Source organism: Salarias fasciatus, chromosome 11, assembly GCF_902148845.1.
Source record: "Salarias fasciatus chromosome 11, fSalaFa1.1, whole genome shotgun sequence".
Lineage (NCBI taxonomy): Eukaryota > Metazoa > Chordata > Actinopteri > Blenniiformes > Blenniidae > Salarias > Salarias fasciatus.
In genome coordinates this window covers 35,169,682-35,194,235 of record NC_043755.1, presented here as the reverse complement: position 1 = coordinate 35,194,235, position 24,554 = coordinate 35,169,682, and the positions used below count along the sequence as shown (strand labels likewise).

At 55.9% G+C, this 24,554-nt stretch overlaps 2 protein-coding genes across 2 annotated transcripts in view; one reads left to right on the top strand and one right to left on the bottom strand.

Moving 5' to 3' along the window:
* Nucleotides 1-452: 452 nt before the first annotated feature.
* On the bottom strand, nucleotides 453-4,937 carry gpsm3 (G protein signaling modulator 3). The gene is made up of 5 exons (XM_030103628.1): nucleotides 4,677-4,937; nucleotides 4,075-4,388; nucleotides 3,764-3,947; nucleotides 2,559-2,788; nucleotides 453-922 (listed from the first exon to the last, which is right to left on the bottom strand). The coding sequence occupies exons 2-5, from the start codon at nucleotides 4,369-4,371 to the stop codon at nucleotides 782-784; spliced, it is 852 nt and encodes a 283-aa protein (XP_029959488.1). The 5' UTR covers nucleotides 4,372-4,388; nucleotides 4,677-4,937; the 3' UTR covers nucleotides 453-781.
* Nucleotides 4,938-6,129: 1,192 nt separating this feature from the next.
* Nucleotides 6,130-24,554, top strand: part of pbx2 (pre-B-cell leukemia homeobox 2) — a 31,875-nt gene continuing 13,450 nt past the window's right edge. Inside the window, exons 1-4 of the mRNA XM_030103619.1 lie at nucleotides 6,130-6,427; nucleotides 15,866-15,939; nucleotides 16,321-16,565; nucleotides 16,637-16,827. Coding sequence (XP_029959479.1) covers nucleotides 6,183-6,427; nucleotides 15,866-15,939; nucleotides 16,321-16,565; nucleotides 16,637-16,827 — 755 coding nt within the window. The 5' untranslated portion in view covers nucleotides 6,130-6,182. The remainder of the gene's footprint in view (nucleotides 6,428-15,865; nucleotides 15,940-16,320; nucleotides 16,566-16,636; nucleotides 16,828-24,554) is intronic.

The following is a 24,554-nucleotide window of genomic DNA, read 5'->3' as shown; positions in this document are numbered from 1 at the left end:
GGGAGCGGAGTATTGGAGTACTGGAGTATTGGAGTATTGGAGTATTGGAGCACTGATCGGTGTGACGACCTCCAACTGTCAGATCTGACGTAGAAAGTGAAGCGGAGCCTCTCAGGTGTTTCTGACTCCTGCACACTGCGCTCCACCTCCAGTCCCATCAGCAGGACTTCTGGACCCATGTCAGCGTGTCGCTGTGGATCCAGTACTGATGCACAGATTGAAACAAGTAATACATTACACAATCATGGCTGCACACACACACACACACACACACACACACACCCCTCCACCCGTCATGTCACCGGAGGGGAATGTGGATGGCTTGCAGTGGAGCGTGTGTTTCAGACTTGAAACCCTGGATCTGGATCTGGATCTGGATCTGGATCTGGATCTGGATCTGGAGGTGGACTGAGGGACTCCGGATCCAGAGTGAAAGCACTGCACTGACGGTCGCCTCATTCTGGGATTTTTATTGCTGCGTTGGACGAACAGAGACAGACTGAGAGGTTGTCCCTGAGCGGACTCAGAGACGTGGAGACGGTCACCGTGGCAACGAGCCCCGATCAGGCGAGTGTCTGTTTCTGCTTCAACAACAGTCGTTTCACAAACAGTCACACTGAAGCTCGTCCGCTGATCCAGTAAACACCATAAAACGACTCCTGAACACCCAGAAGTCCCGGGAGCTGAAAGGTGGAACACTGAGAACGTAACACTGAGCAGAGGAAGGTTCCTGAAGCGGGCGGCGGCGGCGGCGGCGGCGGCGGCGGCGGCGGCGGCGCCTTCAGGTCTGCAGGCCGGACGGGAACGCCGTCCTCTGCTCGTCCATCCGGCCCCCCTGCACCCTCAGCAGCAGCAGGAAGAAGTCCTCGTCGTCCATGGGCCCCGGGGCCCGGCTGCGCTGGTCCTCCAGCCTGCCCTGGGCCTGCAACAGGAAGCAGCCAATCAGAGGCGCCGTGGTGACCGCCGTCACATGAGGGGAGCGTCTCATTGGCTCACGGACGGCGTGGTTCACCGACCGGCTCCATTCAAAGGTTCCCGAACCAGTCGAGCACGAAGAGGAACCGACACCTGCAGCGCCTCGGGCTGAATGTTCTGGCTGATGCCTGTGGCATACGGAGAACCGCTGAGTCTACCGGAGGACTGCGGAGAACCGCTGAGTCTACCGGAGGACTGCAGAGAACCGCTGAGTCTACCGGAGGACTGCGGAGAACCGCTGAGTCTACCGGAGGACTGCAGAGAACCGCTGAGTCTACCGGAGGACTGCAGAGAACCGGTGAGTCTACCGGAAGACTGCGGAGAACCGCTGAGTCCACCGGAGGAAACCGATGAGTCTACTGGAGGACTGCAGAGAACCGCTGAGTCTACCGGAGGAAACCGATGAGTCTACTGGAGGACTGCAGAGAACCGCTGAGTCTACCGGAGGACTGCGGAGAACCGCTGAGTCTACCGGAGGACTGCGGAGAACCGCTGAGTCTACCGGAGGAAACCGGTGAGTCTACCGGAGGACTGTGGAGAACCGGTGACTCTACCGGAGGACTGCGGAGAACCGCTGAGTCTACCGGAGGAAACCGGTGAGTCTACCGGAGGACTGCGGAGAACCGGTGAGTCTACCGGAGGAAACCGGTGAATCTACTGGAGGACTGCGGAGAACCGCTGAGTCTACCGGAGGACTGCGGAGAACCGGTGAGTCTACCGGAGGAAACCGGTGAGTCTACCGGAGGACTGCGGAGAACCGCTGAGTCTACCGGAGGACTGCGGAGAACCGCTGAGTCTAACGGAGGACTGCAGAGAACCACTGAGTCTACCGGAGGAAACCGGTGAGTCTACCGGAGGACTGCGGAGAACCGCTGAGTCTACCGGAGGACTGCGGAGAACCGCTGAGTCTACCAGAGGACTGCAGAGAACCCGTGAGTCTACCGGAGGACTGCAGAGAACCGGTGAGTCTACCGGAGGACTGCGGAGAACCGCTGAGTCTACCAGAGGACTGCAGAGAACCCGTGAGTCTACCGGAGGACAGCGGAGAACCGCTGAGTCTACCGGAGGACTGCAGAGAACCGCTGAGTCTACCGGAGGACTGCAGAGAACTGCTGAGTCTACCGGAGGAAACCGGTGAGTCTACCGGAGGACTGCGGAGAACCGCTGAGTCTACCGGAGGACTGCAGAGAACCGCTGAGTCTATCGGAGGAAACCGCTGAGTCTACCGGAGGACTGCGGAGAACCGCTGAGTCTACCGGAGGACTGCAGAGAACCGCTGAGTCTACCAGAGGACTGCGGAGAACCGCTGAGTCTACCGGAGGAAACCGGTGAGTCTACCGGAGGACTGCGGAGAACCGCTGAGTCTACCGGAGGACTGCAGAGAACCGCTGAGTCTACCGGAGGAAACCGCTGAGTCTACCGGAGGACTGCGGAGAACCGCTGAGTCTACCGGAGGACTGCAGAGAACCGCTGAGTCTACCAGAGGACTGCGGAGAACCGCTGAGTCTACCAGAGGACTGCGGAGAACTGGTGAGTCTACTGGAGGACTGTGGAGAACCGGTAGTCTACTGCGGGGAACCCACCTGAGTGGTGAGGATCATGGTGTACAGGTCCTCTTTGGGCGCAGGAAGCGGGGCGGTCTTCTTCCCCAGGGATAGCTGCCTCCAGCTGCCCCTCAGGCTCCTGCTCTTGGCCTTGGGAGGGTCCGCCAGCCCCAGCTTGGCCCTCTGGTCGTCCAGCCGGCGGCCCTGCGCCGTGGCCACCAGCTCGAAGAACTCCTCCTTCTGCAGCGAGGTCATGGAGGAGAAGACCACTGGAACACCGAGAGGAAAGGTCAAAGGTCAACCTGATGAGTCAGAGCTGATCCGTATTCAGACGGTCCGAGTCCGGCTCAGTCCGGCCCAGCCTGGCTCGGCTCGGCCCGGCTCAGTCCGGCTCGGTCCGGCTCTTCTGGACTGGAGTGGAACTTCATGCTGTAGTGTCTGGTCAGGCCGCCCGGACTGGAACTGGTTCTGCTTGAAGAACCATTATTTATGAGAACCACCGTCAGAATGATCTATTGACTCATCACAGTGAGCCGGGCCAGGCCGGGCCGGGCCGGACCGGGCCGGACTGAGCCGGGCTGAGCTGAGCCGAGCCGGGCTGGGCCGTGCCGTGGAGCCTGGCTGGAACCAGAACAAGCTCCGTGTTTCTTCACGTTTCATGTTGTGAAGCTTCGTGGAGCCGCTAGAGAGGGACTGAAGAGCCACGTGTGGTCCCAGAGCCACAGGTTGAACACCCCTGGGTTAGGGTTCAGGTTTGACTGTGAGAGGAGGTTAGGGTTAGGGTTCGGCGGCGGGCGGACTGACCCCTGCTGGCGGGTTTTAGGGTTGGGGGGTTGGGGGGTTGGGGGTAGGGTTAGGGTTGGGGTTGGGGTTCGGCGGCGGGCGGACTGACCCCTGCTGGCGGGTTTTAGGGTTGGGGTGTTGGGGGGTTGGGGGTAGGGTTAGGGTTGGGGTTGGGGTTCGGCGGCGGGCGGACTGACCCCTGCTGGCGGGTTTTAGGGTTGGGGGGTTGGGGGGTTGGGGGTAGGGTTGGGGTTGGGGTTGGGGTTCGGCGGCGGGCGGACTGACCCCTGCTGGCGGGTTTTAGGGTTGGGGGGTGGGGGGGTTGGGGGTAGGGTTGGGGTTGGGGTTGGGGTTCGGCGGCGGGCGGACTGACCCCTGCTGGCGGGTTTTAGGGTTGGGGGGTTGGGGGGTTGGGGGTAGGGTTGGGGTTATGGTTGGGGTTCGGCGGCGGGCGGACTGACCCCTGCTGGCGGGTTTGCCGGCGTTGGGCTCGGAGTGGCACCTCCTCCTCGGGGCGGCGCTCTGCGGCGGGAAGGAGCAGCGCTGGTCGTTGAGCCGGCGGCCCTCCTGCAGGGTGCAGAGCAGCTCCAGCAGGGCGTCCGGGAAGTCCGGGAAGTCCGGGAAGTCCGGGGTCAGCCGGGGCACCTGAAGAGAGACGGCATGGGGGCGGGGCTCAGTGTTTGTTGGCACAGCAGAAAGAAGGCTGCTGGTTCTCCTCCCGCTGCCCTGCTCTTCAGCAGCACTCCGTCTGAGTTCTGAAGCTTCGACCGACCTGGCTCAGGCGCTGCTCTGCGGTGTGCCCAGCGGCATCCTGGGAGGACTCCGGGCCGGTCTCCAGCCGGGGGTTGTGTTTCCCAACCTCTTGGTCTTCGTCCCTTGCTGCCTCGGCGCCGGGTGTGTGTGTGTGTGTGTGTGTGTGTGCGCGCCGCTCGCTGCGCCCCCCCGCTGGGTCGGTCTGGCGCTCCCGACTTGCTTCATCGTCTCTCGGAGGTTCCTCTTCCTCTTTCTGAGCCGGCTGGCGGCTCCGCTCGGCGCCGCCGCGGTCCGGCCGCTCCTCCGAGGCGTCCATCCGTCTCCGTCCAAACCCTGAGAGACAAGCAGACGTCTCAGGCCAGGACGGCACAGCCAAACCCGGGCGCCGTGTTTACAGCTTCTCCCGCTCAGACACGTGAGAGGAACCCGCCCGGCAGGTTCCGGCAGGTTCCGGCACGCCGCCGCACAGCAGCGCCCGGCGGTGGAGCGTCGAGCTGCGAGAGAAGTGAAGAGCGTCTGACGCAGCAGAGGGTCCAGCGCTCCCGCCCAGTCCTGAACCAGGACAGTCACACAGCTTCCTGAAGCTCCGCCCCCGGCGCCCAACAGCAGCGCAACACTCACCTGCACCGGGCTGACCCGCGGCTCCGGGCTGACCCGCGCCTCCTTCGCTCCACCGGGTTGACCCCTGACCTTAAAGCTTCATCTCCCGACGGCTCCTCCAACGCAACTCAGCATCTTTTACCGTCGATACGTTTCATGAAGAAGTAAAAGGAAGAAGCAGCGACGCCGAGTTTCACATTCAGACAAGACGAGTTCTGCTGAACTCTCTCTCTCTGAGTCTCTCTCTCTCTCCCTCTCTCTCTGTCTGAGTCTCTCTCTCTCTCTGAGTCTCTCTCTCTCTCCCTCTCTCTCTCTCTGAGTCTCTCTCTCTCTCCCTCCCTCCCTGTCAGTCTCTCTCTCTCTCTCTCTCTCTCTCCCTCCCTCCCTGTCAGTGTCTCTCTCTCTCTTTGTCTCACCCCCCACATGTAAAATTGAGTCATGTGACCAACATGCAGATTGTGTTCAGTTGGTTGATGAATCCAGTCTGATCATTCATCATCACAACAGAGCTTCACTTTGGACGTCTTTCGCTCGTCCTTCGCTCGTCTGACTTCTCGTTTCAGCAGAAGTCAACAGGAAGTGACCTGAAACCACAGCAGCGAGGGAGGGCCTGTTTCAACAGGCTGCAGCTGCTTTCTGACAGGAAGGGGGGGAGGGGGGGGGGGGGGGGCGCTGCAGCTCAGACTGAACACCTCTGGGGAAACAGTTATTGTTGCATCATTGTTTTTTATCATATGTCCTCTGTCCCCACCTGGAGGACAGGAAGCCCCCCTCTGAGCCTGGTTCTGCAGGTGTTCTCCTCCTTAGAGCCTGGTTCTGCAGGGTTCTCCTCTGAGCCTGGTTCTGCAGGGTTCTCCTCTGAGCCTGGTTCTGCAGGGTTCTCCTCTGAGCCTGGTTCTGCAGGGTTCTCCTCCTCTGAGCCTGGTTCTGCAGGGTTCTCCTCCTTAGAGCCTGGTTCTGCAGGGTTCTCCTCTGAGCCTGGTTCTGCAGGGTTCTCCTCTGAGCCTGGTTCTGCAGGGTTCTCCTCCTTAGAGCCTGGTTCTGCAGGGTTCTCCTCTGAGCCTGGTTCTGCAGGGTTCTCCTCTGAGCCTGGTTCTGCAGGGTTCTCCTCTGGGCCTGGTTCTGCAGGTGTTCTCTGTACAGGTGTAGTCACTGGTTCTTATAAATAAAGAAAGTAAATGTAAAGAAAATAAATAAAGTTGAGTTGATTGAACTAAAGGAAACATCAATAACTGCTGGATGCTCATGGAGCCTGAAAGGTCTGCTGCCAGAAAACGCTTATTGGAACCGCTGACAGAACCACTGATGGAACGGCGTGTGTGTGTGTGTGTGTGTGTGTGTGTGTGTGTGTGTGTGTGTGTGTGTGTGTGTGTGTGTGTGTGTGTGTGTGAGAGAGAGAGAGAGAGAGAGAGAGAGAGAGCGAGAGAGAGAGAGAGAGAGAGAGTGAGAGTCTCCCTCTGTTTGCGTGCGTGTGCGCGCGCGCTCGTGCGCTCGCTCGTGCCAGTCGCGCGCTGCTCGCCTCGGACCATGTTGCAGCAGCAGCAGCCCCTCGCGGCCGGCGGGCCGGCTAACGGCCGGGGACTCGGCGTGAGCGGCCACCCCGGGATGCACGCCCTCAGCTCGGCTCACCAGCCCCCGCAGCGCCGGTCCGATGGAGCGGAGCCGGGCCTGGAAGGCACTGAGAACGGACACGAGAGCCGCAGAGACATCGGGGACATCCTGCAGCAGATCATGACCATCACGGACCAGAGTCTGGACGAGGCTCAGGCCAAGTGAGCGAACCGGGCACCGGGCACCGGGCACCGGGCTTCCCTTTGTGTCGCTGCTTTCATGTCGACCGGAGTAAAGTTTGGCAACTTCGCAGTTGCCACCCCCCATCCCGGGACCCGTGGAGCGCGGAGCCGCTGCCGGAGTCTCTCTTTTCCGCTCTTTAATCCGTCGCTTTGCTGCTCGGTAGAAAAACCCGCTGATCTGAAGGCTCCATTGTTAGCTTGCCAGGCTAACAGGCTAACGCTGCGGGAGGCGGGCGGCGCTCCTGAAGCGTTTCTTCGCTGCATGTTCCAGTGGTGTCAGATGAGTTTTCAGGGAAAGCTCCAGAAGGCGGCAGCGGCCACGCTTCAGCGGTTATCCGTTTATCCGGAGCCTTCATCAGCGCTCCGTACCGAGCCGGGCGAGCATCGGCTAAGCTAGCTCTGCTCCAAGCAGCTGCTCCGTCCTCAGTTTGTTTTGGTTTGGTTGAGCTGGGATTAGTTAAAGTTAGGCTTAGTCTAGGTTAAGTTTGGGTCAGTTTAGTTTAGGTTGGAATTAGTGATGTTTAAACTGACATACAGTTTGGATTAGGTTAAGTTGTTATTAGTAGTTTAGGTTATGCTGTCAGGATTGGGTTGTTAGGAGTAGTTTAGTTATGTAGCCAGGCTAGGTCAGGTTGTTGGATTAGGTTAGATTTGGTTGTAGGCCATGGGACTCCAGAAGCAGCTGACGGGTACCAGCAGGCCAGGAGAACTGCAGCCGAGTGGTTGTGGAGGCAAAAACTCGGGTCTGGGAGGAGTTCAGGAGGCCATGGAGGAGGACTATCGGTCGGCCTCGAAGAAATTCTGGCAAACCGTCCGGCGCCTCAGGAGGGACAGCAGGTCTCCGCCAACACTGTTTACAGTGGAGGAGGAGCTGCTGACCTCAACTGGGGACATTGTTGGACGGTGGAAGGAAGACTTCAGGGACCTCCTCAATCCTGTCGCCACGTCTTCCTGGAGGAAGCAGAGGCTGAGGTCCCAGAGGAGGACTGAGGTCTCAGAGGTGGACTCGTCCATCACCCAAGCCGAAGTCACCGAGGTGGTCAGTAAGCTCCTCGGTCTCAAGGCACCGAGGGTTGAAGAGATTCGCCCGGAGTACCTCAAGTCTCTGGATGTGCAGGGACGGTCTTGGTTGACACGTCTCTGCAACGTGGCGTGGCGGTTGGGGACGGAGCCTCTGGACTGGCAGACCGGGGTGGTGGTCCCCCTGTTTAAAAAGGGGGACCGGAGGGTGTGCTCCAACTATAGGGGGATCACACTCCTCAGCCTCCCTGGGAAAGTCTCTTCCAGGGTACTGGAGAGGAGGATCCGACCGATAGTCGAACCTCGGATCCAGGAGGAACAATGTGGTTTTCGTCCTGGTCGTGGAACCCTGGACCAGCTCTAGACCCTCCATAGGGGCTCGAGGGCTCGTGGGAGTTCACCCAACCAGTCCACATGTGTTTTGTGGACTTGGAGAAGGCGTTAGACCGCGTCCCTCGTGGTGTCTTGTGGGGGGGCTACGGGAATACGGAGTCCGGGGCCCCTTGTTCAGGGCCGTCCGGTCTCTGTAGGACTGGAGTAGGAGTCTGGTCCACATTCCCGGCAGTAAGTCGGACCTTTTCCCGGTGCATGTTGGACCCCGGCAGGGCTGAACTTTGGACCGGTTCTGTTCAGAATCTTTACGGACAGAATTTCTAGGTGCAGCCAGGAGCTGGAGGGGGTCTGGTTCAGGGACCAGGGGCCGGAGGGGGTCTGGTTCAGGGACCAGGAGCCGGAGGGGTTCGGTTCAGGGGCCGGAGGGGGTCTGGTTCAGGGACCAGGAGCTGGAGGGGGTCTGGTTCAGGGACCAGGGGCCGGAGGGGGTCGGTTCAGGGACCAGGAGCCGGAGGGGGTCGGACCAGGGGCCGGAGGGGGTCTGGTTCAGGGACCACAGGATTTCATCTCTGCTTTTTGCAGATGATGTTGTCTTGTTGGCTCCATCGAACCCGGACCATCATGCACTGGGGCGGTTCGCAGCCGAGTGTGAAGCGACAGGGATGAGGATCAGCACCTCCAAATCCGAGGCCATGGTCCTCGACCGGAACAAGGTAGCTTGCCCCCTCCAGGTCGGTGGAGAGACTCTGGCCCAAGTGGAGGAGTTTCAGTATCTGGGGGTCTTGTTCACAGTGGGGGGCGGATGGAGGTGAGACTGACAGGCTACAGGCTGCAGGTGCAGCGGCTGCAGTGATCAGTCGCTGTATCGGTCCGTTGTATCAGCCTGCGCTGACCAGTCTGACCGGTCTGTCCACGCTGACCGGTCTGTCCACGCTGACCAGTCTGACCGGTCTGTCCACGCTGACCGGTCTGTCCACGCTGCCCGGTCTGTCCGGTCTGTCCACGCTGACCGGTCTGTCCGGTCTGTCCACGCTGACCGGTCTGTCCACGCTGCCCGGTCTGTCCGGTCTGTCCACGCTGTCCGGTCTGTCCACGCTGTCCGGTCTGTCCACGCTGACCGGTCTGTCCACGCTGCCCGGTCTGTCCGGTCTGTCCACGCTGTCCAGTCTGTCCACGCTGTCCGGTCTGTCCACGCTGACCGGTCTGTCCGGTCTGTCTACGCTGACCGGTCTGTCCACGCTGTCCGGTCTGTCCACGCTGTCCGGTCTGTCCACGCTGACCGGTCTGTCCACGCTGTCCGGTCTGTCCACGCTGCCCGGTCTGTCCACGCTGTCCGGTCTGTCCATGCTGTCCGGTCTGTCCACGCTGTCCGGTCTGTCCATGCTGTCCGGTCTGTCCACGCTGTCCGGTCTGTCCATGCTGTCCGGTCTGTCCACGCTGTCCGGTCTGTCCACGCTGAGGTTTTAGCTTCTCGTTGTCCTCCGGTCTGCCACTCTGCACTAGAGTCTGTTGCTCCACTCAGATCTCAGAGTCTTGAGCTCAGATCTGAGCCCTGGCTCAATGAGGCGACCCGCACAGCCAGGCGAGCTGCAGACAAGCTGAACGAACCTGGAAAAAGGACAAACTGGAAGTATCGTGGCAAATTCTGAGAGAGAGCCGGCGTTTATATCAGAGTACTGTAGAAACTCAAAGGAGGATGTATTTTTCAAATATTGTTGCAACAAATTCTCATAAGCCTCGTGTTCTTTTTAAAACCATCGATTCTGCTTTAAATGCACCTCAGCCTGTATGTTTAGAACCATCACCAGAGGTGTGTGAACGATTTCTGTCATTTTTTGTGAACTAGGTTGAGGGCTGCAGAGCGCTTATTGAGGCTCCGTCCCAGAATCCTTCTGTACACGTCCCTCGCTCTGCCGGCTTTGAACGGTGTGAGCCTGTGGGTCTCACTCAGCTTCAGGACATTGTGACACATATGAAGGCATCAGGTTCTCCAAAAGATCCATTACCCCCTCGTCTTTTTAAAGAGGTTTTCGACACTGTGGCTCCTACTGTCCAAAACATTATAAACAGCAGTTTTTCCACCAGTGTCGTCCCTGCAAATTTTAAACATGCTGTTGTGCATCCTCTGCTAAAAAAACCTAACCTCGACTCGTCTGACCTTTCCAGTTTCAGGCCAATCTCAAAAATTCAGTTTCTTGCAAAGGTTATGGAAAAATTGTTTTTATTCAGTTACAATCATTTTTAGAGGAGCACAGCATCACGGAAACTTTTCAGTCTGGTTTTAAGAGTCTCTACAGTACAGAATCTGCTCTGTTGCGAGTTTTTAATGACAGTTTTATGTCTACTGATGCTGGGAATCTGTTGTACTTGTGCTGCTTGATCTGACTGCTGCATTTTACTGTGGACCACGAAATTCTCCTCTCTGGGTTGGAGCGCTGGGGGGGAATCCGTGGTGCAGCCCTCTCATGGTTCAGGTCATATTTAGCCGATAGGACTTTTTGTGTTGGTTTTGGTGACTATGTCTGTTCCTCTGCGCCCCTGTCATATGGTGTTCCCCAGGGATGGATTCTTGGGCCCCTGCTTTTTTCCCTGTACATGCTCCCTCTGGGCACCATCTTAAGGAAACATGACATTGCTTTTATTGCTGTGCTGATGACAGCCAGATCTACTTACCGCTAAATAAGCGTGATCCTCAGGCTATCAAACCTCTTTCAGACTGCATAAATGAAATCAAAGCATGGATGGCACCGAATTTTCTTCACCTCAATCAAAGTAAATGTGAGGTTATTGTTTTTGGCCCCAGTTCACCACATGTCCTCCTCCACTGACCTGGGTTTTCTGGGGCCGTTAGAGAAGCCCGTTGTTTCCAACTTGGGGGTCAAAATGGACCCGGAGCTTAAACTGGATCAACAAATCAGTGCCGTGGTTAAGTTGTAATTGTTGTCCTCTTATTTACTTTTAAATGTTTGCACGGCGTGGCTCCTTCCTGTCTCGCTGACCTGGTTCACCTGTATGTCCCGTCTCCATCTTTAAGATCAGAAGATCAGTTGCAGCTTGTGGTCCCGAAGACAAAACCATGCGTTCTGTGTCGCTGCTCCACGGCTGTGGAACCAGCTGCCTTTGGAGATTAGACAGGCGGAGTCACTGAAGGCTTTTAAATCTCTTTTGAAAACACATCTTTTTTCACTGGCTTTTAATCAATGATGTTCTTATTGTTATGAATTGATCATTTGTTTTTTGCACTGTCTGCTCTTATATTGTATCTTGTGATTTATATTTGTCAGTGTACAGCACTTTGGCCGGCTGTAAAGTTTTTAAAGTGCTTTATAAATAAAGCTGGTATGGTATGGCATTGTGGTGAAGAAGGAGCTGAAAGGCGAAGCTCTCGATTTACCGGTCAGTCTACGTTCCCACCCTCACCTATGGTCATGAGCTTTGGGTCATGACCGAAAGGACAAGATCCCGGATACAAGCGGCTGAAATGAGCTTCCTCCGCAGGGGGGCTGGGCTCCCTGAGAGACAGCCTGCTGGGCTGCAGGTTCAAGCTGGTCCGACCGTCCCGGACAGTGAAGCTCCAGATCAGCTGATTGATCAGGAGCTTCACTGTCCGCACAGGCGTAATGTACGTCGGGTTGGTGGGTTCTGAAAACCCTCGGGCCCTCTTGTGGTGAAATCCTGTCCCACCACCACACTGCCGACGATTTTTGTGTTTGTTTTTTGTTTGTTTGAATCCGAGGCAGAGTGAACGCAGCAGCTGCTTCTCTCCGGCCAGAGGCGGTCCCGAGCGAGCTGAAGGGGGCCCCGAGGGACGGCTGACATCAGTCAATTTCAGTGACAAATTAAAGGCGCTACACTAGACGCTGCAATGACAGCGTGTTGAAAATCCCCCGTATGGGGCCTTTCCGAGTGCTCAGCGGTTTGGCGGATATCAGCGTCGGGAACGTGCCTGATGCGGCCCCACTACTGCCCGGCTTGCATCAAAGCAGGGCCGGTTGCAGGCATAGGCGAACTCGGCGGCCGTCTAGGGCGCCGTGTGTGTGTGTGTGTGTGTGTGTGTGTGTGTGTGTGGGGGGGGGGGGGGGGGGGGGGGGGGGGGCGCCATGGCTGTACAGGGGGCGCACCGACGCCCCGTGTTCTGAGTTAGCACCGCTCTGTGCTGTTCCGCCACTCTGTGCGAGCACCGCATCACTTGGACTCGGACTCGCCAACCCCCCCCCCGCAACTCTCGGCACCGCATGAAAACCCATGTGGAATAAAGCCCAGCTGCGCCGCTGACTGTCCGGCACGGTCCCTCTGGAACATCTGGAACAGGAATCATTTCTCCGTCTCGGAGTTTTCCTCCATGTTTTCTAGGGCTGAACGATATATCGTTATCATATCGATATCGGGATATGAACATTCAGGACATTAGTTTGTCAAAATCGACGATATCAAGATTTCCCCTGCTTGCCCTGCATGTAAGCTTGCCCGTGCACGTCAGGCCAGCCAACCACAAACCTCGTTTACTGGTTGACAGATGATGGCAGCCAATGAGAAACATCAGAGGGAGGGTCAGGAGGGAGACGGAGACGCACACTCACATGTGCTGCAGGCGGAGAGGAAGCAAAACAACATGAGAGCTGAAGAGAGGGCGGCTGCAGAATCTGCACAAACGAATTTGGTGGCAGTGGCAGTGAGTTCTCATAAAAAAACTGCTTTTTTTTAACATCCTTTTGTATTATCAGGGCGCGAAATTCCCTATAAAATGGCGGCGGGGACCAATTGAGTTTGAATCTCCGCTGGTTTAGGCGCCATATCAGTAGATCCTTACCGCTTGTTAGATTTTTTTTATCATGAAATTGCGTCTCTTCTCTTTTAATGAATCAATCAAAACCAACACGCCTCATAACTCTGGGATTCCATGTTTGCATTCTTCTTCTCTGTGCTTCACGCTGCACTCTGCATCTAAAGATCACAATGCGCCCTCTGCTGGATTGAAGGAGGTACTGCTGCATTCAGGCGCTGCCTTGAACGCCAAACAACAAATACTTCAGAACACAATGACAGCAGTGGGTGTGAACAGTAGTAACTGTAAATATGCAAATCTGCCAAAACAGTTAATGATTTACTGCGATACTACAGTTCTCCACCCCTGAATGAGGAAGTCACAGCTGCAGGCATGGCCGCAAATACAGAACATCCATGAACATCAGTGGGAGAGGTCCTCCAGGGTCTGATACATACAGAGACAAAACCTGGTCAGATTAAGAACTGAATAGAATCAGAATCTACACTAACATTCACAGCCATCAGCAGGATCTCAGCTAAAATACTTTGTTTCAATTGGGAGCAACTACAGTATATGAAATGTGGTTTGTGCTGGTATGGATTCTAGGGATAATGTGCCACCACCACCAGAGGAACTAGTCAAAGCTGGGATGCTTCAATCAGCAATTAGCAACATGCATACCTGCAACAAAATAAAAATCATTTTATAAATTTGCAGCTTAGGGTGGGCCATATAGCATAAGAAGATCTACCATCCCAGACACAGAGCAGCAGATAGATATAAACAGAACTAAACAAGTACAACAAAATACAACAGTTTAATTTAAAAATTATTGTTGGATCCTGTTTTTGATCAGCATTTTACAAAATTGAAAATTAAGGACCTGTTAAAACTTGTGAGGACCTGTTAAAATTTTCTGAGGACCTGCTGAAAAAACTTGGAGGGCCTGTTAAAATTTTGACGAATTTCATGCCCTGTATTATGATGTTTTTATTTTTCTGAAAAATGCTTAACTTTCACTGAATTCATTGTAATATATCGTATCGATATCGAGATATCTGGCATGGATATCCAGATATGAAATTTTGCCCATATCGTTCAGCCCTAATGTTTTCTTAACCGGCAGAGTCCTGCTGGACCTGGTCCTCTGCTGCTGTGAAGTCAGGACCATAGAGGTGTTTTGTTCCCTGTCTTGATAAATCTGATGACATTTCATGAAAATTGAGCCAATATAATGAGAAAAAAAAATCATAACAATCATGTTTGCACCACCTGAGCCAGAAGTAACCCCACGACTCAGTCTGTCCCCAGTCCTCACCGACCATTTGTCCTCATCCAGGTGAGCTGATCAACATGTGTGATGTTGATGTGAGGCCCTGGCGCCCAGCTGGGCTGGCTGTCAGGAGGAGTTGAGGTTGTGTTGTTGGGACTACAGTCGGACAGGATGTGAGGATGGGATCTGCTTGGCTTCGGTGAGATCCATCACTTGCTGCTTTGATTGTCTTGTTGTCACATCGAGCGGTCATTTGATCTCCTCCGTGGACCAATACGTGGTCACCGTACTGCTGAATTCTGCGCAGCATTTTGTCCAGGTTTCTTTGAGAACTGTATGGAGTGAACATCCTGCCAAAACCTCAAACACACAACTGGCTTCACTCACACACCGATTCAGACACAGCGTGGTCTGCAGAAGCAAACCTCCTTCATCCAGAGAGCTCCCTGTGTGTGTGTGTGTGTGTGTGTGTGTGTGTGTGTGTGTGTGTGTGTGTGTGTGTGTGTGTGTGTGTGTGTGTGTGTGTGTGTGTGTGTGTGTGTGTGTCTGTGTGTGTGTGTTGCCATGGAGACCAGCTGCTGTCAGCAGCCATGATCAGTGTTGTCACAGATTACTTGAAAAAGTAATCCAATTACTGATTACTCTTCAAAAAGATAATCTAGTTACTTTACTGATTACTTCAATGTCAAAGTAACTAAGTTACTTTAAAAGTAACTTCGGTACTTTTTACCGATTTCCTCCCCTTGCTGCCTCAACATCAGAATGACAGCTGGCTGTTTAAATGACGCTTTACTGAAAGACACCAACCTGAAACAGGAGCATGTTTTTTGTTTGTTTCATCGGCTTTACGACACAGAAACTGGTGTAAAACACGCTACAGCTGCAGAGCTGGGGGGCGCCGCTCACACGGAGCGTGGAAGCGGCGCTCCCTCACAGCGCGCCGCCGCTCGTAGCGGAGCGTCCAGCTCAATCGCTTGAGCGCAACTGCTAATTAGCCGCAAACGCAGCGCTATTATTTATTTGTTTTTCCCGTCCGTTGTCCGGGCGCCGCAGAATTCAGCGCGGACCGGGCGCCTGGACTGAAAGGGTCTGGCAGAAACCCTGAATTATGAGGCAACAACAAAATAGTAACACGGTCACTTAGGAAACTAACTTTAATCCGATTACTGGTTTGGAAGGTGAACGCGTTAGATTGCTCGTTACTGAAAGAAAGTAATCAGATTAAAATCAGCAGTTTTCCGTCCAGTTTGTACTGTGGAAGAAATGCGGTTTCTCCAGAACCGAGAGGTGAAATTGAAAATGTTTTTCGCTGAGCGTCATGAAGCTGTCAGGACAGGACAGGACAGGACAGGACAGGACAGGACAGGACAGGACAGGACAGGACAGGACAGGACAGGACAGGACAGGACAGGACAGGACAGGACAGGCGTCTGTCTGCGGCAGAGGACGGGAACTTTTGGATTCGGGGAGACAATCCCTCCGTTACTGCACCGGGACGGACGGGAAAATTCCGCTGCTCCTCAAACAAACGCATGTGGAGAGAGAACGTGACGGACGGACGTGACGGGAGCAGAGCGTCTCAGGAGCGCCCCCTGCTGAGCCCAGGCTCCTTCAGCCGGGCCGCAGGAGGCGGCGCTGACAGAACAGCTGGTCTGGTTTCCATGGAGAGCTTCACCCGGAAGCAGCCGTCAAGACTCCGGTGGCCGAGCGTCTCGCCACGCCTCAGCGCTCGGTCACGCTGCGGACCAGGTTCCAGCAGGGTCCAGCAGGGTCCAGCAGGGTCCAGCAGGTTCCAGCAGGCTCCAGCAGGCTCCAGCAGGGTCCAGCAGGTTCCAGCAGGTTCCAGCAGGGTCCAGCAGGGTCCAGCAGGGTCCAGCAAGTTCCAGCAGGTTCCAGCAGGGTCCAGCAGGGTCCACCATGGTCCACTCTGGGTTGAGGATCAGCAGGGTTGTGGGGACTGTGGTGTTTGTCCCCCGGTGTTGGACAGCAGGACTGACTCTGTCCTTGTCTCGGCGTCCTGCAGGAAACATGCTCTCAACGTCCACCGCATGAAGCCGGCTCTGTTCAGCGTCCTGTGTGACATCAAGGACAAGACAGGTACGGCCGCCCCGCCCCCACTTCCTGTTGGACCAGGAAGTGCTGCAGTTTGAGTCCAAGTCCTGATCCTGATCCAGGCCCTGGTCCAGATCCAGGTCCTGGTCCAAGTCCAGGTGCTGGTCCAGGTCCTGATCCAGGTCCTGATCCTGACCCTGGTTCAGGTCCTGATCCAGGTCCTGACCCTGGTCCAGGTCCTGGTCCTGATCCTTGCCCAGGTCCTGGCCCCGGTCCTGGTCCAGGTCCTGGCCCCGGTCCTGGTCCAGGTGCTGGTCCTCCGGTTCTCTCACTGGTCAGTCCCTGCTGGACTGTGGACGGCGCTGAGACCGGTCCTCAGCCGGGACGGGGACGCAGCGGTGAGTGACGGAGCTGTTTGGTGGACAGGTCTGTCCACGAGGGGCGCCCAGGAGGACGAGCCTCAGGACCCCCAGCTGGTGCGTCTGGACAACATGCTGCTGGCGGAGGGCGTGGCCGGGCCGGAGAAAGGGGGCGGGGCCGCGGCCGCCGTGTCGGCCGCCACCGGCTCGGGGGGGATGTCCCCCGACAGCTCGCTGGAGCAGTCCGACTACCGGAGCAAGCTGGGCCAGATCCGCAGCATCTACCACTCCGAGCTGGACAAGTACGAGCAGGTACCGCCGCCGCCGCCGCCGCCGCCGCCCGGCTCCGCCCGGCAGCGCTCTCAGCCACGGTCTGTCCTCAGGCCTGCACCGAGTTCACCACCCACGTGATGAACCTGCTGAGGGAGCAGTCCCGGACCCGGCCCGTCACGCCGCGCGAGATCGAGCGCATGGTGGCCATCATCCACCGCAAGTTCAGCTCCATCCAGACCCAGCTGAAGCAGAGCACCTGCGAGGCCGTCATGATCCTGCGGTCCCGCTTCCTGGACGCCAGGTGGGACGGGAGCGGCGCTCACTGTGTGTGTGTGTGTGTGTGTGTGTGTGCGTGTGTGTGTGTGTGTATGTGTGAGAGAGAGAGAGAGAGAGAGAGACTTTTTCATGTCTGCTCTTCTGTTCTATTGACTTTATATATATGTGTGTCTTATTCTGTCCTGCTGCCAAACAACTCGTCCCTGAACACACCTGCAGCCTGACGAGCTGGCAGTGACGATAAGCACCTGTCTAAAAAACATGGAGAGCGGCTGTAGAGAGCGGCTGTAGGGAGCAGCTGTAGGGAGCGGCTGTATGGAGCGGCTGTATGGAGCGGCTGTGGAGAGCGGCTGTAGGGAGCGGCTGTAGGGAGCGGCTGTGGAGAGCGGCTGTAGGAGGCAGCTGTAGGGAGCAGCTGTGGAGAGCGGCTGTAGAGAGCGGCTGTAGGGAGCAGCTGTAGGGAGCGGCTGTAGGGAGCGGCTGTAGGGAACTGCTGTAGGGAGCGGCTGTGGAGAGCGGCTGTAGGGAGCAGCTGTAGGGAGCGGCTGTAGAGTGCAGCTGTAGGGAGCGGCTGTAGGGAGCGGCTGTAGGGAGCGGCTGTAGGGAGCGGCTGTGGAGAGCGGCTGTAGGAGGCAGCTGTAGGGAGCAGCTGTGGAGAGCGGCTGTAGAGAGCGGCTGTAGGGAGCGGCTGTAGGGAGCGGCTGTGGAGAGCAGCTGTAGGGAGCGGCTGTAGGGAGCGGCTGTGGAGAGCAGCTGTAGGGAGCGGCTTTAGGGAGCGGCTGTAGGGAGCGGCTGTGGAGAGCAGCTGTAGAGAGCGGCTGTAGGGAGCGGCTGTAGGGAGCGGCTGTAGGGAGCGGCTGTAGGGAGCGGCTGTGGAGAGCGGCTGTAGGGAGCGGCTGTGGAGAGCAGCTGTAGGGAGCGGCTTTAGGGAGCGGCTGTAGGAGCGGCTGTGGAGAGCAGCTGTAGAGAGCGGCTGTAGGGAGCGGCTGTAGGGAGCGGCTGTAGGGAGCGGCTGTGGAGAGCGGCTGTAGAGAGCGGCTGTAGGGAGCAGCTGTGGAGAGCAGCTGTAGAGAGCGGCTGTAGGGAGCGGCTGTAGGGAGCGGCTGTAGGGAGCGGCTGTGGAGAGCAGCTGTAGAGAGCGGCTGTAGGGAGCGGCTGTAGGGAGCGGCTGTAGGGAGCGGCTGTAGGGAGCGGCTGTAGGGAGCGGCTGTGGAGAGCAGCTGTAGAGAGCGGCTGTAGGGAGCGGCTGTAGGGAGCGGCTGTGGTGTGGAGAGCGGCTGTGGGGAGCGGCTGTGGAGAGCGGCTGTAGGGAGCGGCTGTAGGGAGCGGCTGTGGTGTGGAGAGCGGCTGTGGAGAGCGGCTGTGGGGAGCGGCTGTAGGGAGCGGCTGTAGGGAGCGGCTGTGGTGTGGAGAGCGGCTGTGGGGAGCGGCTGTAGGGAGCTGCTGTGGAGAGCAGCTGTAGAGAGTGGCTGTAGGGAGCGGCTGTAGGGAGCGGCTGTGGAGAGCGGCTGTGGTGTGGAGAGCGGCTGTGGGGAGCGGCTGTGGAGAGCGGCTGTAGGGAGCGGCTGTAGGGAGCGGCTGTGGTGTGGAGAGCGGCTGTGGAGAGCGGCTGTGGGGAGCGGCTGTAGGGAGCGGCTGTAGGGAGCGGCTGTGGTGTGGAGAGCGGCTGTGGAGAGCGGCTGTGGAGAGCGGCTGTGGAGAGCGGCTGTAGGGAGCGGCTGTGGGGAGCGGCTGTAGGGAGCGGCTGTGGAGAGCGGCTGTGGGGAGCGGCTGTAGGGAGCGGCTGTAGGGAGCGGCTGTAGGGAGCGGCTGTGGAGAGCGGCTGTAGGGAGCGGCTGTGGAGAGCGGCTGTGGAGAGCGGCTGTGGAGAGCGGCTGTGGAGAGCGGCTGTAGGGAGCGGCTGTGGGGAGCGGCTGTAGGGAGCGGCTGTGGGGAGCGGCTGTAGGGAGCGGCTGTAGGGAGCGGCTGTAGGGAGCGGCTGTGGGGAGCGGCTGTAGAGAGCGGCTGTAGGGAGCCGTTTGTTCTCTATAACCCTCCAGTTCCAGTCAGTCTTCGGTCCACAGAGACGTCCAGCAGCAGCAGCAGGATCCAGACACGAGGAAAACCTATAGTCAGAGCAGAAAGTGCTTCAAGTGCGATTGGTCAAAGGTCAAAGGGAGTATAGGGGTAATAGTCAAAGGGGTAACAGGGAACGTGAGCTGCGATTAGACTGTCGCGAGACAGGTTAGTTTTACCCTACTGATGATGTGTTGTTGCAATAGTAGTCCTGGTTCTGGTTCTGGTTCTCCCCTCGGCTGGAGGACTCAGAGCCTCGTTCTCTGATCAGCTTAGTCTTCAGTCGTCTCTTAAAGCAGAACCAGAGTCTGGACTCCACAGAGAACCGAGCTGGGCTGGAAGCTCCAGGTCGAGGGTAGACCTGGATCAGGGAGTCCAGGTAGGCCGGATTCGTTCTGGTAAGTGTTCTGTCAGCCAGGACGAGAGTTCTGGATCTGGTCCTGGCTGAGGTACAGGGGAGGACCTGAGCTCTGCTGGGCCGGGTGAAGACCAGACCTGCTGCTGCATACTGGATCCTCTGGACCTGCAGGGAGACCTGCCAGGAGAGAGACACCACCAGAGGCTGGACCAGGAGCCGAGGGGCCTGGTGGGTCAGGAAGCGTCTGGTCTTCTTAACGACAAGATGGAGAACCTGAGGCCACATGACCCTTAAAGGTCAGCGGGTCATCCGTCATGGCCTCCAGGCTTCTGGCTGAGTTTGTGGCACAAGTAGGCCAGAGTGAAGTCGGACACTGATCTGAAGACAGATGGACAGCTGGACAGACCATGAGTCCAGTCTGGGACAGGTGGAGCTGAAGGTGGAGTTCCTTCATCCGGGTGGAGGATCAGCCAGACCTGCTGATCAGCTGAGAGGAAGAGCTGAGTGTCATCAGCATGGCAGAAGCAGGAGAAGCCCTGGACCGGATCCCTGGACCCAGTGAGGGGGTGGACAGAGAGAAGAGTAAGGGACCCAGCACCGGCCCCTGAGGGACCCCTGCTGGTAGGCCATGTGACCTGGACTCCTCCCTGCATGACTCTGCAGGACCTGAGCCACAGCAGGACAGAACCTGAGAGGCCGGGCTCAGAGAGGACAGGAGGATCTGGTGGTCCAGCAGCAGGACAGAGCAGAGCGTGGGGCTGGGCGATGCCACCGAAAAGGAAAATCTCGTTTTTTACACTCATTTTGGACGATTACGATTTTAATCGATTTAAATCCAGGCATGAAAACAACACAAACATTTTTCAGAAAGTTTGATTTATTTATTACTGTAGAATTTGTGCAAAAATAATTTAAATTGTGCAAAGAAATGCAAACTGCAACAAAATACAAATTTTGCATAGAAATGCCTGTTGTACCAATAAATGCAGACTAACTTCACACACTCTGATTGTTTTAAGCTAAACGGACTGTTTTCAACTCTTGTTTTACACTCTGACTGTTTTAAACTACCGTATCGGCCCAAATATAAGGGGATAGTTTTTTCAAGAAATGGTATTATCAAAAACGGGGTGGTGCTCTGATGGAGGACTGGGTGGAGGACTGGGTGGAGGACTGGATGGAGGACTGGATGGAGGACTGGATGGAGGACTGGATGGAGGACTGGGTGGAGCCAGAGTCCCGGGGAGCTGGACTGCCTCTGCTCCATGCAGTGGCTCCGCCCCCCGTTAGGGGGAGCTAGTGAGCTGGACAGAGAGTCAGCCTGCAGCAGTGAGAGAAGAAGACTGAGCAGTGTGGCTGCTGGGGGTTTTTCTGAGCTTCATTTCAAACAGCATCCAGAATACCTGCCTGTCAGTACTCGAGTATACTCAGCTGATGTTCAGGATGGAGGGGGAACTGATACTTGTGAGTTTATCAGTTTGTTTGAAGTTTCAACACAGATGCTAATTCCGTTAGCATGTCAATGGTGTTTCCATTGACATGCTACAGACAGTGATGTGTGTTGTGGTCCATCCTGTGTGTTTGTTCACTTCTATGTTTATCTGGTTGGTTTCAGTTTTCCAGCCTTCAGGAGAAAGTAATAAAAGCTCAGAGCAGCTGAAACCTGCTGCTTCCTCTCTGAAGAACTGTTCTCTACAGGCCAGACTGAACCCAGCATCCAGGAGGCTGAGTTATTCATGTTCATGAAGCTGAACAGGACTGGAGTTTGATGGTTATAAAGTTATTTACATCATTAATGCAGTTATTGAACCTTTGAGGTTCTTAAAGCTAGGGTTGGCAATCTTGGAAAACTAGCGTTAGCATGTAGCATCTCCGCCTAGCTAGCTCCACCCAGCTCCCACCCCATTGGAGGAGCTCCCGTTGGCAGCGGAGACGTTCGCGGCGCGTCCAGTGCGTTCCTGGCGTAACCTGTCCTCAGCGCTTCGTTTCTTCGTTCTTCTTTATTTGCACAACGCCAAGGTATGGCGCACTGAGCGGTGAGTGAACCCCCAAACATTCTTCTCCGCCGTTCTGCAACGACGCTCCGTCCTTCTCCGTGCGCGCTGAACCAGGGTCAGTGCACGCGTACATGTACGCGCAGGGGGCAGGTCGAACGGCGAAGGGATTTGGTTGGTTTAAAAAAAGGTGTCCCCTCAAGACTATTGGTTGCTGTTTTTTATTCCTGCTGTAGATAGCGGATATTTTCCAAACTACTTTAAAAACACGCTATGAATGGCTTCCCATCGGGTCATAAAGATCATTTTAACCAGTATTTCAAAAAATGTATCTCATTCAAATCGCCAACCCGAGCTTTAATTGTTGCTTATTTTGAGAAAGAGAATATATTATTTAATAATGCAATACATTTTTTTTAGTCTTAAAGGGACTTAAGGCAAGATTTGTGAAAAACTACACCTGCATTTCCAGTGTATTCAGCGCTAACGGGCCATGAAGCATTAAAAACCTGAACTCACAGGCCGGTCCGCGGGTCTGTCTGTTGCCTTCACAGGCTGGGCCTCAGAATTGGTTGCAGTTCCGGGTCGGAATTTCCCGCGCAATCGTGGGGATGTGACGTAAACTGACGCTGTATGCGCGCTCCTGACAGCTCTGGAACAGGAAGAACATGGCCGCCGTGGACACGGACTCAAACACTGCTGGGATACAAATGGATTCTTCAGCAGCCGAACGACCTGCATCACCTCAAAGCCCACAGAAAAGTGCCGCCACGAAGAAAAAAGACTTTAGCAGCGTTATCTCCTGAGCCAAAAAAAAATATGACCGAAGCCGGGCAGGCACCCGAATAAATATTGGATCTGCGTTTGATTGAGGTGCTTGACTTGGTGCTTGTTTATATATAATCTGCACTGCGGTCTTGCAGTAAACCGCGACGTAGTAACGAGCATCAGCAGCCCTGCTGCCGTGCTGTGAAGGCGGACAGTCTGAGGCGTTGGTGCGCTGCGCGCCGCCTCGGCTGCCGGCTGCAGTTCCCCACAGCGCCTGTTGCGGCAGCACTGAGGAACATTTTGTAAAGTTGCCTTAAGTCCCTTTAAATCACGTGAAATGTTCTCTGTTGTGAGTTCTTAAGTTTATAGTAATTGTACAATAAAAAGTTCTCTTATGAGTAACCTTTTTGTCTTCAACATATTTTTATTTTCACAAAATGATATTTGAAAAATAAGGGTCGTCTTATATTCGGGCCGATACGGTAACTGTTTTAAACTAAACTCTGACAGTTCTACACTCAGACTGTTTTACACTCTGAGATTTCGTGCAAGAAAAACGAGCCTGTCAACTGACTCTGGTTTAAGACAAGCTCTGGTGCAAGTTATGTTTCCCCCAGTACTGAATCCCCTTTGGGATGGGGCTCTGGTTGCTGGGATTGATAAGTATTATTTGCCAGCTTGCTCAGTCTGGGAAAGTTTTCTTCATGCAGTTTCAACCGAAGTGGATCAGAGTCTGCCTCCGTTTCTGGTGCCAATAAGTATGGGTATGGCTTTGTGTGAATGGAGAAACTTTACAAAGTTATTTATCAGAACCAGTCTCTGTTTTCTGCTGTCATTTAGTGACTGTTGTTCAGACAGAGCAGCTGACCTCTCGCTAAGCCCCGCCCCCTCACTCCCACCAACAGTGAAGGTCCCTGACAGGCGCCGTGACAGCTGCTGCAGCGGGACGGACGGCCGGAGTCGGACTGAGGGCTGCCCCCCCGGGACAGGGCTGGCCCCCCCCCGGGACAGGGCTGCCCCCCCCACCCCCCCCCCCCCCCCCCGGGACAGGGCTGGCCCCCCCCCCCGGGACAGGGCTGTCCCCAGGCCTGGAGCCCCACAGAGGACATGCTCTGTAATAATTCGCCGTGTTTCCACCGGACGCGTTTAACGCGACTGCATTCCTGCGACAAATGACACCGCGCTGCGCCAGACCCGCGAGAGGCATCGCTGGTGTGTGAATTCATTCGCGCGACAGAATAGCGCCCTGCTAGACGCCGCTACAAATATACAACACAGAACATCCTGCAGAACCATCACAGCTCCTCAGCGCCGTCTCCTGCAGCAGCAGTGGACAGGACTCTGTCTGTCCCACAGTCCTGTGTGCACCCGCTGTCTGCCCGTCTCTCTCTCTCTCGCTCTGTCTCTCGCTCACTCTCTGTCTCTCTCGCTCTCTCTCTCTTTCTCGCTCTCTGTCTCTCTCTCTCTCTCGCTCTCTCTCTGTCTGTCTCTCTCGCTCTCTGTCTCTGTCTTTCGCTCTCTCTCGCTCTCTCTCTGTCTGTCTCTCTCTCTCTGTCTGTCTCTCTCGCTCTCTCTGTCTCTCTGTCTTTCGCTCTCTCGCTCTCTCTCTGTCTGTCTCTCTCTCTCTCTGTCTGTCGCTCTAGCTCTCTCTCTCTCTATCTCCCTCTCTGTCTCTCTCTCTCTGTCTCTCACTCTCTCTCTGTCGCTCTTGCTCTCTCTCTGTCTGTCTCTCTCTCTCTGTCTGTCTCTCTCGCTCTCTCTCTCTGTCTCTCTGTCTTTCGCTCTCTCGCTCTCTCTCTGTCTGTCTCTCTCTCTCTCTGTCTGTCGCTCTAGCTCTCTCTCTCTCTAGCTCTCTCTCTGTCTCTCTCTCTCTGTCTCTCACTCTCTCTCTGTCGCTCTCGCTCTCTCTCTGTCTGTCTCTCTCTCTCTGTCTGTCACTCTCGCTCTCTCTCTAGCTCTCTCTCTCGCTCACTCTCTCTGTCTCTCTCGCTCTCTCTCTCTGTCTCTCGCTCTCTTTCTGTCGCTCTTGCTCTCTCTCTCTCTCTGTCTGTCACTCTCGCTCTCTCTCTAGCTCTCTCTCTCGCTCACTCTCTCTGTCTCTCTCGCTCTCTCTCTCTGTCTCTCGCTCTCTTTCTGTCGCTCTTGCTCTCTCTCTGTCTCTCTCGCGCTCTCTTGCTCTCTCTTTCTCGCTCTCTCTGTCTCTCGCTCTCTCTGTCTCTCTCTGTGTCTTGCTCTCTCTCGCTCACTCTCTCTGTCTCTCTCGCTCTCTCTCTCTGTCTCTCGCTCTCTTTCTGTCGCTCTTGCTCTCTCTCTGTCTCTCTCGCGCTCTCTTGCTCTCTCTTTCTCGCTCTCTCTGTCTCTCGCTCTCTCTGTCTCTCTCTGTGTCTTGCTCTCTCTCGCTCTCTCTGTCTCTCTGTCTCTCTCGCTCTCTCTCTGTCTCTCGCTCTCTCTCTCTGTCTCTCTCTCGCTCTCTCTCTCTGTCTCTCGCTCTCTCTCGCTCTCTCTCTCGCTCTCTCTCTGTCTCTCGCTCTCTCTGTCTCTCTCTCTCTGTCTCTCGCTCTCTCTCTGTCTCTCGCT